Source organism: Nycticebus coucang, chromosome 16 (assembly GCF_027406575.1).
Source record: "Nycticebus coucang isolate mNycCou1 chromosome 16, mNycCou1.pri, whole genome shotgun sequence".
Classification (NCBI taxonomy): Eukaryota; Metazoa; Chordata; class Mammalia; order Primates; family Lorisidae; genus Nycticebus; species Nycticebus coucang.
Window position 1 is genome coordinate 76,236,698 of NC_069795.1, and position 15,458 is coordinate 76,252,155.

General features: G+C 42.6%; 1 protein-coding gene across 4 annotated transcripts in view; it reads right to left on the reverse strand.

Moving 5' to 3' along the window:
• Nucleotides 1-226: 226 nt before the first annotated feature.
• TFRC (transferrin receptor) overlaps nucleotides 227-15,458 on the reverse strand; it is a 43,413-nt gene continuing 28,181 nt past the window's right edge. For all 4 annotated transcript variants that reach the window (XM_053565378.1, XM_053565377.1, XM_053565379.1 and 1 more), the window contains exons 13-19: nucleotides 15,068-15,131; nucleotides 13,534-13,601; nucleotides 12,073-12,131; nucleotides 11,382-11,463; nucleotides 8,372-8,593; nucleotides 5,803-5,943; nucleotides 227-3,077 (exon numbers count right to left, since the gene is read on the reverse strand). In XM_053565378.1, the coding sequence (XP_053421353.1) occupies nucleotides 2,835-3,077; nucleotides 5,803-5,943; nucleotides 8,372-8,593; nucleotides 11,382-11,463; nucleotides 12,073-12,131; nucleotides 13,534-13,601; nucleotides 15,068-15,131 (879 nt within the window). In that variant the 3' untranslated portion in view covers nucleotides 227-2,834. The remainder of the gene's footprint in view (nucleotides 3,078-5,802; nucleotides 5,944-8,371; nucleotides 8,594-11,381; nucleotides 11,464-12,072; nucleotides 12,132-13,533; nucleotides 13,602-15,067; nucleotides 15,132-15,458) is intronic.

Genomic DNA, 15,458 nt, shown 5'->3' on the forward strand with positions numbered 1-15,458 from the left:
GATGTTATGGCACTCTACCCGAGGGCGGTACAGTGAAACTCTGTACAAAAAAAAAAAAAAAGAAAGAAAAAGAAAAAGAAATGTACCTCTCTAGTGTGGCATGTTGATAGTGGGGGAAATACAAAGTGGCAGAGACAGAGGACATGTGAATTCACTCTACTTTCTGCTTACTTTTGCTGGGGACCTGAAACTGCTCCTTAGAAAAAGTCTATTAAAAAATGACAACTCAGTGTTCAAGCAGTTTATTAAATCAAGGTAAGAAATCTCCACATTGTTGTACATACAGGCTTACTTAAAACTATAAAGACTTATCACTCTTTACAAAGATACAGCTCAGCAGTAGGTTGACCAAGTCTAAAATTTCAGCATTCAAAGAGCAAATACAGTAAAGGTCATGCAAGTTCTAGGATAGAAAATTGTGGCAGAACTCACTCATCTTATCCTTTACCTTCAAAATGCACATGATATTTATAACCAGAAAAAAATCTGAAGACTAGCAAGTTGCCACTAGTCAGACACACAGTTTAATAATATTAAGCCTCTTACCACTCACTGGCATGTTTGATTGGAAATAACTCAACCCTAACCATAGAAAAGGAGTTTGGGAAGAGATAACTGCTGTAAGATGTGTGCCCTTTATTCATATTATGCTTTAAGTCACCAAGCTTCCATAAAAGTATGTACACGATAACCAAGCCAGAAATCCCCAGATGAGACTTTTCATCTAGCTATACTAAGTATCAGTGGAAGATAAAACACCGTGAAGATTAAAGAGACTGGGTACTGAAACAATTAAGTGAGGCTGCAAAAGTCTAGGACAGTCTACTGTAACTTAGCTAAGTGATACTGCATGTTTAAGAACCTAAACACCCCCATGGACTAATTATCAGGATTATAGTGAAGGCTGACTAGAAAACTAAGTCTTTATTCACGTGTCTTCAGATTTATTTGTTCATATCTGCATCTAACTGATAACTACTACATACTAAGATCAGCAGACACGATCGAAGATTTTTTGCCAGCTTCACCTCCGAGATCCTTCACTACCCCCTCACCCAAACAAGAGTTCCCCTTGCTTTAAGCCAAAAAGGTCAATTCTGGATTAAAACATGCCTGAACTAAGTATATAGGAGATAACATGGAAACAAGGGGATAAAATAGAATTCATCTGTCAACAGCAAACATAAATGTATGCTACTGTCCCGTTAAAAAGATGACCTGGAGAAACCACAATGGTAACACCCACATTAACTTTAAAAAAGCCTGAAGGAAGTAATTTGATTATACAGTGGTTTAATTTACTAAAATGTTTAATGACCATAAATGTTCCTGCAACTAAAACTAAAAGAGAATTATAGGAAGTTGGGAATACATGTTAGATACTAACGATCTTCAAGCTTTGAAGATGTCATTGCATGAAGAAAATTATGGGAAACACTGTTCCCGATAATTACGTACACCCTTAGTGTAACATATGGAGATCACTGTCTCCGATATAGACACTGTGGTAGGCAAAAACTACCTTGTTCTTTATACATTATGGAAGACACTGCTCCCGATAATGTGTTAGGTTTGTGACAAAGGTACTGGAAATTTTGCAAAACTGGAATTAAAGTCGCACCTTAGATAAATTGAACTATAAAATTTTGTATTAGTACTACCACAGCCTTAAGTGACATATATTTATAACTTGGTCATAATTCAACAAAAATGAGAGAAAAATCATTATCTGGTCAGCAATAAGTCTAACTTGATTAGCAACCCTGAATTAAATTTAGCTCTTCTCCAATACTTAGCTTTACAATTTGGCTTGTGGCTGTTTTCTAAAACCTTAAGTGTTGACCATAAATGCAAAACTTCCAGTATCTGTTGGGTTTTATTAGCAGATGCTGCTTTTATTCAAAAAAACCGACAGTATAACTGTCATAATTATGGAAGGCACTGCTTCCGATAATTATATTCTATTAAAAAAACGCCATTTATAGTGAACTCTGTCACTGATAAATAAATAAATATCTCAGTGTCAAACTGACAGAAAGCTTTCCCACTTTGCCCAAAATTTGGCAGTGTGCTTTTTGAAGTGTTTGACAAACTGAGTCTGAAATTAAACACCTGAAACTCATTCTCTTCCAGAATACTTTGGAAAAAACAACAACAAAAATCTAAACAAAAGTTTATGGGGCAGTGAATAGAGGAAAAGAAGACATACTAAGTCTTTGGCTCTGGTCTCCTCTTCTCATAAACAATGAGATTGACACATTAAGGCCTTACTCCTGAAATAAACAGTTAAACCTCATTTTACCCAGCAGAAGACCTCACCTTTGCTGAAAGTTAACTGTTTCATTCAGGAATGCAGAAACCAGCTAAATCCTTGTGGAAAGGAATTTATCACATTTGGAGCATAAGGTCTTGCAACCCAGTATCTCCTATCTAGCATTCAATGAAGATGGAGGATCACATTAAGCTACTGATTTTTAACCTTCAGCAATACCACCTTCTTCCCACAAAAGATACCAGCTTGTGTACTTAGAATTTAGAGCAGTAGTTCATAACTGGTTCTGACGTTTTCAAAACTATAACAGGAAAGAGGCAGCTGTCATTACAAAGCACTTAAAATACTAGATAAAATACTCTAACATGAACTTTTTTTTATAGTGGTTATTCATTTCAACTTGAAGGTACCTACCCCGTATTAAGAGCTGCTGCCTGTAGACATCTAGTAGTACCAAGATGATTGAGTAGAATTTTAATATTAGGTTTTGAAGCCCTACTGAAAATTTAACACAACCAGCACCAATCTAGAAATCAAACTGCCCTGCTCTGGGTATCACATTTTAAAACTCATTATCAATGTTCCAAATGTCACCAGAGAGGGCATTTGCAGCTCCCTGAATAGTCCAAGTAGCTAGAGCCAACTGGTTTCTTAACAGTGTTTCATTAAAGGCAGCACTATTTTCCCGACGCAGCTTCAAATTCTCTATTAACGCTGACAGAGTGTGAGGGCCAGAGCCCCAGAAGATATGCCGGAAGGGGTAATCTCGTGAAGATACATAGGGTGAGAGGAAGTGATATTCCACCTATGAAAACAAAATATACAAGACCAAATTACACAATGCTATCACCTCTTAAATATATACATAAAGCGGGCGGCACCTGTGGCTCAAGGAGTAGGGCGCCGGTCCCATATGCTGGAGGTGGCGGGTTCAAACCCAGCCCCGGCGAAAAACCAAAAAAAAAAAAAAAATATATATATATATATACATAAAGCAACTGTAGGCTGGGCGCTCGTGGCACAATGGTTACAGTGCCAGCTCCGTGCGCTGGAGGTGGCGGGTTGGAACCTGGCCAGGGCATGCTGAACAATAACAACAAAAAAATGCAACTGTTGTGGGCGGCGCCTGTGGCTCAGTCAGTAAGGCGCCAGCCCCATATACCGAGGGTGGCGGGTTCAAACCCGGCCCCGGCTGAACTGCAAACAAAAAAAAAAAATAGCTGGGCGTTGTGGCGGGCACCTGTAGTCCCAGCTACTCGGGAGGCTGAGGCAAGAGAATGCTTAAGCCCAGGAGTTGGAGGTTGCTGTGAGCTGTGTGATGCCATGGCACTCTACCGAGGGCCATAAAGTGAGACTCTGTCTCTACAAAAAAAAAGAAAAAAAAAATGCAACTGTTGTTCACTTCAAATGTTAAAATTTCTCCGTATTGGGCAGCACCTGTGACTTAGTGGGTAGGATGCCAGCCCCATATATAGAGGGTGACGGGTTTGAACCTGACCCTAGCCAAAGTAGCAGTGGCAACTGCAACAAAAAAATAGCCGGGCGTTGTGGCGGGCGCCTGTAGTCCCAGGTACTCGGGAGGCTGAGGCAAGAGAATCGCCCTAGCCCAAGAGCTGGAGGTTGCTGTGAGCTGTGACGTCACAGCACCATACTGAGGGCGACAGGTTGAGACTCTGTCCCCTCCCCCCCCCCCCCCCCAAAAATTTCTCTGAACTTAATACTGACAGGCCGGGCACCTGTAGTGCAGCAGCTAGGGCACCAGCCACATACACCAGAGCTGGTGGGTTCAAATCCAGCCTGGGGCCTGGCAAACAACAATGACAACTACAACCAAAAAATAGCCAGGCCTTGTGGCGGGCACCTGTAGTCCCAGCTACTTGGGAGGCTGAGCAAGAGGATCGCTTAAAACCCAAGAGTTGGAGGTTGCTGTGAGCTGTGACGCCATGGTACTTTACCAAGGGTGACATAGTAAGACTCTGTCAAAAAAAAAAAAAACGCTGACAGCCAGGCTTCCAGGCTTTTAACATTAAAAAGTACTATAGCAATTAGTCACTTCCTTTGTAAAAGTGAATTTTAATTGTATTCAGATTTTGGCTGCAACATATGTGCAAGGGTTATAATTTACTGTTTGTTCCAGGTGGACTAGGATGAAAGTAAAGGCTTGATGAAGGCTGACTTCAACAACAGAAATAGAAAATGACAGTAATAAGTCATTAATAATTTCTTCTAAAAAGTAATTCCTTGGACGGTACCCATAGCTCAGTGGGTAAGGGTGCCAGACACATACACTGGGGCTAGCAGGTTCAAACCTGGCCTGGGCCTGCTAAAAACAATGACAACTACAATAACAATAACAAAAAATAGCCAGGCATCATGGCGGATGCCTACAGTTCCAGCTATTTGGGAGGCTGAGGCAAGAGAATCACTTAAGCCCAGGAGTCTGAGGTTGCTGTGAGCTATGATGCCACAGCACTCTACCCAGGACAATAGCTTGAGACTCTGTCCAAAAAAAAAAGTCCTTTAAGTCTAATAAAATCACTACATCAAATGTCTCCATTTCCAGTTTAGTTATATTGGTTTTAAATCTTGCTAACAATTAAAACACCTGACTTGGCACCTGTGGCTCAAGTGGCTAAGGCGCCAGCCACATACACCTGAGCTGGCGGGTTCAAATGCAGCCTGGGCCCGCCAAACAACAATGACAGTTGCAACCAAAAAATAGCCGGGCCTTGTGGCAGACGCCTGTAGTCCCAGCTACTTGGGAGGCAGAGGCAAGAGAATCGCTTAAGCCCAGGAGTTTGAGGTTGCTGTGAGCTGTAATGCCTGCCATGCACTCTAACCAGGGCAACAGCTTGAGGCTCTGTCTCAAAAAAAAAAAAAGAATTAAAAAACCTGTGGTTAGCCCAGCATGCTGACTCGTGCCTGTAATCCCAGCACTCAAGGAGGCTTAGGAGTTTGATACCAGCCTAAGCAAGAGCCAAGACCCCTTTCCTACTAAAAATAGAAAAGCTGGTCAGGCATTGTGGTGGGACCTGCAATCCCAGTATTGGACTGGGGAGGGTGAAGGAGGTGACTTGAGCTCATAGTTTGAAGGTTCTCTGAACTAGGTTCACACTATGGCAAGCTAAGCATGTGATCAATTCTTAAAGCAGCAAAGGATTCTAGGCTCCTAGAGTTATTCCATCTTTTGTAGAAATGTAATATTTACCAATTAAAAATAACATATTTTAACTTTTTTTTGAGACAGAATCTCAAGCTGTTGCCCTGGGCAGAGTGCATAGCAACCTCAAACTCTTGGGGTTAAGCGATTCTCTTGCCTCAGCCTCCCAAGTAGCTGGGACTACAGGCACCCACCACAATGCCTGGATATTTTTTGGTTGTAGTTGTCATTGTTGTTTGGCAAGCCAAGGCTGGATTTGAAACCCGCCAGCTCCAGTGTATGTGGCTGGTGCCCTAGCAGCTGAGCTACAAGGGCTGAGCCCTTTTAACTTAAGTTTCAAGTTCTTAAACTTTTTTAAAAGTTTACTTACCTTCATGATACGATCATTAATTTCCCTCATGACAAATCTGTCTGTTGGCTCAGCATTCTTGAAATCTGTTGTTAGTCTGGAAGTAGCACGAAAAAAGTCTCCACGAGCAGTATATAGCCACTGTAGACTCAGGCCCATCTCCTGTAGAAGAAACATTGGAGATTCAGATAAAAGGATGTGACTCAGAGGCTAGGTACCTACAGCTCAGTGGGTAGGGCACCGGCCACATGCTCTGGGGCGGGTGGGTTCAAACCCGGTCTAGGCCTGCTAAACAACAACAACAAAAAAAGGCCAGGCAATGTGCCGGGGCCTGTAGTCCCAGCTACTTGGGAGGCTGATGCAAGAGAATCACTTGAGCCCAGGAGTTTGAGGTTGCTGTGAGGTATGATGCCACGGCACTCTACCAAGGGTGACAAAATGAGACTCTGTCTGAATTTTAAAAAAAAAAGAAAGAACAGCTACTCGGGAGGCTGGGGCAAGAGAATTGCCTAAGCCCAGGAGTTGTTGGAGGTTGCTGTGAGCTGTGACACTACAGCACTCTACCAAGGGTGATAAAGTGACACTCGGTCTCTAAAAAATAAAATAAAGAAAAAAGAAAGCTAGACTTAAGGGCGGCGCCTGTGGCTCAGTCGGTAAGGCGCCGGCCCCATATACCGAGGGTGGCGGGTTCAAACCCGGCCCCGGCCAAACTGCAACCAAAAAATAGCCGGGCGTTGTGGCGGGCGCCTGTAGTCCCAGCTACTCGGGAGGCTGAGGCAAGAGAATCGCTTAAGCCCAGGAGTTGGAGGTTGCTGTGAGCTGTGTGAGGCCATGGCACTCTACTGAGGGCCATAAAGTGAGACTCTGTCTCTACAAAAAAAAAAAAAAAAAAAAGAAAGCTAGACTTAAAAAAAAGAAAGAAAGAAAGCTAGACTTAAGGCCAGGCGCAATGGCTCATGCCTATAATTCCAGCACTTGGGAAGCTGAGGTGGGTGGATTGCCCTGAGCTCACAGGTTTGAGATCAGCCTGAGCCAGAGTGAGACCTCATCTCTAAACTTAAATTGCCAGGCGTTGTGGTGGGCACCTGTAGTCCCAGCTTCTTGGGGGGCTGAGGCAAGACAATCACTTAGCCAAGGAGTTTGAGGTTGCTGTGAACTATGCCATGGCACTCCACCAAGTATTACAAAGACTGTCTCTAAATAAATAAATAAATAAGGTAAGAAAGGTAGACTTTTTTTTTTGTAGAGACAAGAGTTTCATTTTATGGCCCTTGGTAGAGTGCCATGGCATCATACAGCACACAGCAACCTCCAACTCCTGGGCTTAAGTGATTCTCTTGCCTCAGCCTCCCAAGTAGCTGGGACTACAGGCACCTGCCACAAACGCCCGGCTATTTTTTGGTTGCAGTTCAGCCGGGGCTGGGTTTGAACCCGCCACCCTCGGTATATGGGGCCGGCGCCTTACCGACTGAGCCACAGGCGCCGCCCGAAAGGTAGAATTTTTAGCACCTTGTATTTTTTTTTTGTAGAGACAGAGTTTCACTTTATTGCCCTCGGTAGAGTGCCTTGGCGTCACACAGCTCACAGCAACCTCCAACTCCTGGGCTTAGGCTATTCTCCTGCCTCAGCCTCCCGAGTAGCTGGGACTACAGGTGCCTGCCACAACGCCCGGCTATTTTTTTGTTGCAGTTTGGCCGGGGCTGGGTTTGAACCCGCCACCCTCGGTATATGGGGCCGGCGCTCTGCTCACTGAGCCACAGGCGCCGCCCAGCACATTGTATTAAGAGGTTTCAACTACTCTAAACTATGGTAATGCACACATATTTGAACCCGGCAGACCGTACAATTAACCATTCTTAGCCTGAGAAAACCAATCTCATCAAGAAATTTAACATAATTAGTAAAAGTACATAATTCTATGTGACTACAATCAAGCTCCATAGTTGACACCTTCTTATGGTGACCACCTCAAGTTAGCCTAATTTTCATACCTCACACATGCACCACACGCACGTTATCACTACAGCAAGCCTAGTTCCTTGTGTTGACCACCTCCATAGGCCCCACTATATAGTTTCCAGTTTGATTCAGTGTACTTCACACTCTAGTTATTTCCATGTGGTAATAACTAGACTATCTTCTGAAAAATTAACTACTATTTTCAAGGAAAGATGTTAATTTAGTTATTAGCAAATTACTTCAATTAAGAGATCTGTTAAATGACTCCAAGTATCATAAAACCACTAGAAACCTCTTACTAATTAACAACACTTTAACTTAATGCTTGATTACTGAATATACAGGATTAACACTGAATATCATTTTAGCTATCGGCTATGTTCTCTCCATCCATTTCATGTCCAACAGGCACACAGCCCAAACTCAGTTGATATCTTTGTATTCTTTCTGACCTATTTATAGGCTACCTGAAACAAATGAATGACAGCTTCTCTTCCAAATGAGTTACATTTTATAAGCAACATTATGCCTCAGTTCACTTTAATGAATATGTAATTTGGCTCAGGAACAGCTAAACATCATACTTCAAAATGCTTCATACTTCAGCAAGAACATTTCACCTGGTGCTCACCTTTACGTCTGCTCTGTATTGGCTCACTTCTTTCACAAATGATAGCATTTTGCTATTGTACCTCTCATAGTCCAGGTTCAATTCAACATCATAGGTAAGTTTAATTATGAAATGACCAGCCACTTCTGCTGCTACTCGTGCCATTTTGTTCAAATCAGGTATTCTCCTAATTAGTTCCTCATAGTTATCTGAAGGTGTGTCCAAAAGAGGATAAACTGCATCCTGCAAAACAAAGCCAGGCATTGTACTTCTGTGGGTTTTAAGAGTAGAAGTCTCACTTTTTGGTTTTACTATCCAGGTAATAGTAACTGTCATTATTCTTCCCTTGCTCCTAATAAATTACCATCCCCATTTTATCTCTAATGTACTGCTTTAGGAAGGCATCATTCTTGCTACTTTCAGAGAAGCAGCTTTTCTGTACCTAGAATGACTGTTTTCCTGGACGGTATATAGAATTTGTTATATCACATCATATACCCTGAACAGATTTCTAAACAAATTCCTGGAGGCTGTCTATATTCCTCATTCTCATCCCTCTGGGAAGCTTGGCCTATATCAATGGAAAAAGATAGCATATATGAAGTATACTTTCAATATAAAATGTTACTCTTCAACTAAAACTTACTCTCTTCCATTTGTTTCACCTTTCCAACAACAATGATGCTCTAGGGTGGCACTCATAGCTCAGTGGTTAGGGCGCCAGCCATACACCAAGGCTTACAGGTTCGAACCTGACCCGGGCCAGCTAAACAATGACAACTGCCAATAACAATAAAAAATAGCTGGGAAGCCAAAGAGTTTGAGGTTGCTGTGAGCTGTGATGATAGCACTCTACCCAGGGCAACAGCTTAAGACTCCGTCTCTAACAACAACAGAAAAGAATGATGCTCTACCTTTATTAGACAACTCTTACTCTATTCCCTATCATTGTCCTGAGTGACAATCTCACTGATAATCCTTTGGCTTGACCTCAATCTACTGCTTTCAGACTGTATATTTCTCTATTAGTGAGCCTGTTAAGCAGCCCTTATTATGTTTTGAAAAGTGTGACTTCTGGGAAAAAAAAAAAAAAAGTGACTTCTGAACAGGAATTATCCACAAATTCCTTCAACCATAGAACTTGACACAGTTTTTGGGGTTTTGTTTGTTTGTTTTGAGACAGTCTCACTATGTCACCCTCTGTAAAGTGCCACGGCATCACAGCTCACAGTAACCTCAATCTCCTAGACTTAAGTGATTCTCTTCCCTCAAGCCTCCCAAGTAGCTAGGACTACAGGTGCCCGCCACAAGACCTGGCTATTTATTGTTGCAGTTCTCATTGTTTAGCTGGCGTAGGCCGGGTTAGAACCCACCAGCCTCGGTGTATGGCGGTGGTGCTGACAGTACTGTGCTGTGGGAGCCAACACACAGTTCTTTCTAATGTACTAAATAGACATTGTGACCAGCTGTTTCAATGGCATGAACACTGCTACTGTAATTTGGTCTCAATGTTGATACAAGAAGATTTAAGATATGAGAAACTTATCAAAATCAGAATAGAGTCTGTGATAAATAACAAAACATGGGCCAAGTGTGGTGGCTCACAGCACTTGAGAGGCCAAGGACAGAGGATAACTTGAGGCCAGTTCTGTCACTATGAAAAAGTTAAGTATTGGGCCAGGTGTCGTGGCTCTCAACACTCTGGGAGGCCATGGCAGTTCGATTGTCCTGAGCTCATAGGTTCAAGACCAGTCTGAGCAAGAGCAAGACCCCATTTCTAAAAATAGCCAGTGTTAGGGGGCACCTGTGGCTCAAACGGGTAAGGCACTGGCTCCATATACCAGAGGTGGTGGGTTCAAACCCAGCCCCGGCCAAAAACTGCAAAAAAAAAATAGCCGGTGTTGTGGCAGGCACCTGTAGGTACTCCCAGTTACTTTGGAGGCTGATGCAAGATCACTTGAGCCCAAGAGTTGGAGGTGACTGTGAGTTATGACACCACAGCACTCTACCAAAGGTGACAAAGTGAAACTATCTCAAAATAAAAAAAGTTAAGAATTAGCCAGGCATGGTGCTGAGTGCCTGGAATGCAGCTCTCAGGAGGCTTAGGCAAAAGGATTACAATGAGTTATAATCTTACCACTGCACTCCAGCCTGAGCCAACAGGATGAGACCCTGTATCTTTAAAGAGTAAACAAAAATGGGTGGCATCTGTGGATCAGTGAGTAGGGCATGGGACCCATATACCGAGGGTGGCGAGTTCAAACCCAGCCCTGGCCAAACTGCAACAAAAACATGGCCAGGCATTGTGGCAGTCACCTGTAGTCCCAGCTACTCGGGAGACTGAGGAAAAGAATCCCTTAACCCCCAGAGTTTGAGGTTGCTGTGAGCTGTGATGCCATGGCACTCTACCAAGAGCGCCCTAGTGAGACTCTGTCTCAAAAAAAAAAAAAGGCAAACAAAACAAAAATCCTTACAAATAGACCTTGGGAAGGTTCTCTGAAGGGCTTGTAGGCTTATATGTCTGCTAACACTAATCACCCGACCTACCACAAAAAATATTTTGTTTTATTTTTGAGACAGTCTCCTGGGTAGAGTGCTGTGATGTCATAGCTCACAGCAACTTCCAAATCCTGAGCTCACACGATCCCGTTGCCTCAGTTTTTCTATTTTACTAGAGACGAGGTCTCACTTTTTGCTCAGGGGGTCTTGTACTCATGATCTCATAAGATCCACCCACCTTGGCCTCCCCGAGTACTAGGATTATAGGTATGAGCCACTGTGCCCGGCCACCAAAAAATACATTTTATGAGGACATCTGTCCAGAAATTACCTGTCTAACCCCAGTCCAAGATCACTCTTTGCCTTTGTAGGAAAGATTATTTCTGAACAATTTGAAATACTCATTTTTCCTTTAAAAGCTTTGTTTTCCTGTTTACTATAGTTCACTATGGCACTCATATAGTCCCACTGCAATGAGCGAGCCTGTGTGTTATTTAGGTTGACATAACACTTCAGATTTTTTCAAACTTACCTCACAAAAACAGAATGAAACTGCTGGGATTCCAGAATACGCAAGAAACGGGAAAGCAGCATTATCATAAGAGAGCATTTCACTGCAAGGAAAATCAGAATGTGTTTAAGTTTTCTTTTTCTTTTTTTTTTGAGTCAGAGTTTCACTGTGTCACCCTCGGTAGAGTACTGTGGCATCATAGCAACTCCCAACTCTTGGGCTTAAGTGATTCTCTTGCCTCAGCCTCCCAAATAGTGGGATTAAAGGTGCCTAACACAACGCCCAGCTATTTTTTTGGTTGCAGTTGTCGTTATTTAGCAGGCACGGGCCGGGTTCATAACTGCCATTGGTACATGTGGCCAGCGCGGTAACCACTGTACAATGGGTGCCAAAACAAAATCAGAACATGTATGTTCCACCCCCCCACCCCACCCTGAGACAGAGTCTCACTATTCCACCTCCGCCAGGTCTGGTGTATGTGGCTGGCGCCCTAGCCACTGAACTACAGTGGCCAACTCGGGAATATGTTAAGTTTTTTCAAGACCAGACTGTGCTACCATGCCACTCTCCCCCTACCCCAAATACATTCTTGAATCTCTGTAGGTCTAAGTAAGCTCACTGCAAGGCTAGGTTTCGATCTGTACAGAACACAGTAGGTGCTGCTGAGCAATTCTGCTTTTCTATTAGCTTGTTCATTCACTTTTCAACTTACACTTTGTTGATCCAGTTGCTGTCCTGATATAAAGACTGCCCAGTAAGGGGATGCTTCACCTGTAAAATATAATTTGCCATTATAGCTAACCTTTCTGAACATCATTATTCAGATTAGTCACTAACATGTTTCTCCCTACTACCACTTATAAAAACATTTTTTTATTATCTTACTGAAAATATTTACTTTAAGACAGTTAAAATAAATTCAAGTGATTACTACTAAGCTCCTGCTATCAGTTCATACAGTTAGTGAGAAAAATGCCTCCCTTTTTTCCTTTTTGAGACAGTCTGACTTTGTGGGCATCATAGCTCACAGCAACCTCAAACTCCTGTGCTTAAGTGATTCTCTTGCCTCAGCCTCCCAAGAAACTGGGACTATAGCCACCCACCACAATGCTAAGCTATTTTTAGAGATGAAATCTTGCTCTGGCTCAGGTTGTTCTAGAACCTATGAGCTAAGCAATCCTCCAGCCTTGGCGTCCCAGAGTGTCTTTTTTTTTGAGACCAGAGTCTCACTATGTCACCATCGGTAGAGTGCCCTGGCATCACAGCTCACAGAAACCTCCAACTCTTGGGCTTATGGGATGCTCTTGCCTCAGGCTCCCGAGTAGCTGGGACTACAGGTACCCGCCACAATGCCCGGCTATGTTTCTGTTTCAGTTTGGCCGGGGCTGGGTTTGAACCCGCCTCCCTTGATATATGGGGCCGGTACCCTAATCACTGAGCTACAGCGCCACTCATTTTTGTTTGCAGTTGTTTTTGTTGTTTAGCAGGCCTGGGCTGGGTTGGAACCCGCCAGCGTTGGTGTTTGTGGCTGGTGCCATACTCACTGGGCTATGGGTGCTGGGCCAGTGTCTTCCTTCTTAAACACTTTAAAGGTGGCTTAATCACAATTTTGAAAGCTCCTTCTAGCCACATGATACACATTTTTGCTTTCCTCTTCTTGTAAATTTTATGCTGCCAGCCTAATGCTTTGCTTGATATCCTATAATAACCTCTAGTACCCCATGGGATCTTTTTTTTTCCCCTGCAGCTTTTATTATTCCAACATACAACCTCTAACCCCAGCAGACAAATACTCTTTCACAGGTTCTTCCCTCATTTCACCTGGCCTCTTAAGTCAAGTTCACTTAAACATTCCTTACCATTTTGACTCTATACACAATCCCCTTATAGGCATCTACACTACAGCTCAGGCCTCATGGCATTTTGTTACATATTCCTAAACAGACCAGTTTGAGATTGAAGCCCTTCATATATCACTTCCTGCACTTCACATGGCTCAGCAAGCTTAGGAGCACCAGAAGTATAACATAAATAATGTTGCTATAGAATGTATTCTAAATTCCTAATTTTGGTTACTGGTTTAGTGGTTTCATTATCAGTGTTTTTCATCTTATGTAAATTCAACAAAAAATTAAGTTCCTTTTTTTTTTTTATTGCAATCAGATATACTCACATCTCTCATCATTTTCTCAATAAGCGTATACAACAGTGGGCTGGCAGAAACCTTGAAGTTTTTGGTACCTGAAAAGAAATCATTTTAGTGTTCCATCTCCATCAAATTGTCACACTGTTACTTCTACAACTGAAAGTACTTGACTAATAGGAAATAACTAACCTAGACCACTGGTCCTATCCAATAGCTGATCCATTAATAAAGTAGACAGGAGTAATTTGGGAGTCAAGTATTTTAGCTTGACTCAACTGAGGCTTGCTCTTTTACTTCTCATCCTTCCTATGACTTTAAGATCAATTTTAGGTTCGTAACACAATTAAGAAGGTAAAATGGTAACCCACATATCCTATCCTTTGCCCCAACACGTGTATGAATGGTTGATTTTTTTTTTGAGAGTCTCACTTTGTTGTCCTTGGTAGAGTGCCATGGCATCATAGCTCACAACAACCTCAACCTCTTGGGCTCAAGCGATCCTCTAGCCTTAGCCTCTCAAGTAACTGGGCATACCTACAGGTACCCACCACAACACCCAACTACTTTTCAGAGACAAGGTATTGATCTTGCTCTCGAACCTATAACCTGAGGGCAATCCACCTGTGTTGGCCTCCCAGAGTGCTGGGATTACAGGCATGAGCTTACCATGCCAGGTCCAATGGCTGATTTTCTTATTTTTTAAAGCTTTTTTGTTCACCCACCTAGTATCTGCTAGCCATACTAAGATTCCTTTACTCACTATATTCTGATGAGTATAGAGGGAAAACATGAAAATGATTAAATGAATAAATATTAGTAACACTTTTTTCTCTCCAACTTAGACATTTCAGTTTACAGTTCAGTCAGCTGTATCTTTTTATTTAATTTGAGACAGAGTCTCACTATGTCGCCCTTGGAAGAGTGCCATGAAATCACAGCTCACAGCAAACTCAAACTCTTAGGCTTAAGTGATTCTCTTGCCTCAGCCTCCCAAATGGCTGGGACTACAGGTGCCCGCCAATTTTTGTTGTAGTTCTCATTGTTATTCAGCTGTCCAGGGTCCAGTTCAAACCCACCACCCTCAGTGTATGTGGCTGGTGCCATAACCAGAGCTTCAGACAATGAGCCCTATATCTGCATTTTAAATAATGCTCCAACTCAGCCATCATTATTGTTTAGCAGGCCTGGGCTGGATTCGAACCTGCTAACTCAGGTGTATGTAGCTGGTGCCTTAACTGCTTGAGCCGTGGGCGCTGAGCCAATGCTCCAATTCTTTTAGAAATCACTACTCTAGGTGGCGCCGGTCCCATATGCTGGAGGTGGTGGGTTCAAACCCAGCCCCGGCCACAAAAAAAAATCACTACTCTAGACAAGGCAATTTGTACCCATTCTGCAACCTGGTGGACTATTCAAGAGAAAGCTTGGCATCTTTTGCTCTGGTTATGGCCAATGTTAATTTTAATAATAATTTAATAATTATATATTCTGCTTTACAATGTTTTCTTCTACTATTTAAGTAGTTTGCCTGAATTCATAAACAACTAATGAAAATGATACTTACCAAGTACAGCTTTGTCCAAATTAATATACGTGAAAGCTTTTAAATGCAATGAGTAAAGGTATCCCTAGAAAGAAAAATACTAATGTATTAGCATGAATTAATTTGCTTATTTATCAGATAGAGTAGCTATTAAAGGGGATTCATTTTGAAATCTGTATTCTAGAAAGACTAAATATACAAAGGCAAAGCTGAGAATGCTAATGGCCTATAACCCTAGTGCTTTGGGAGACTGAAGTAGAGGATCTTGAGGACAGAAAGTTTCAGACCAGCCAGGGCAACACAGTAGGACTCTGACTCTAAAAAATAGTGACCAGAGGGGTGGCACCTGTGGCTCAGTGAGCAGGGCGCTGGCCCATATACTGAGGATAGAGGGTTCAAGTCTGGCCACAGC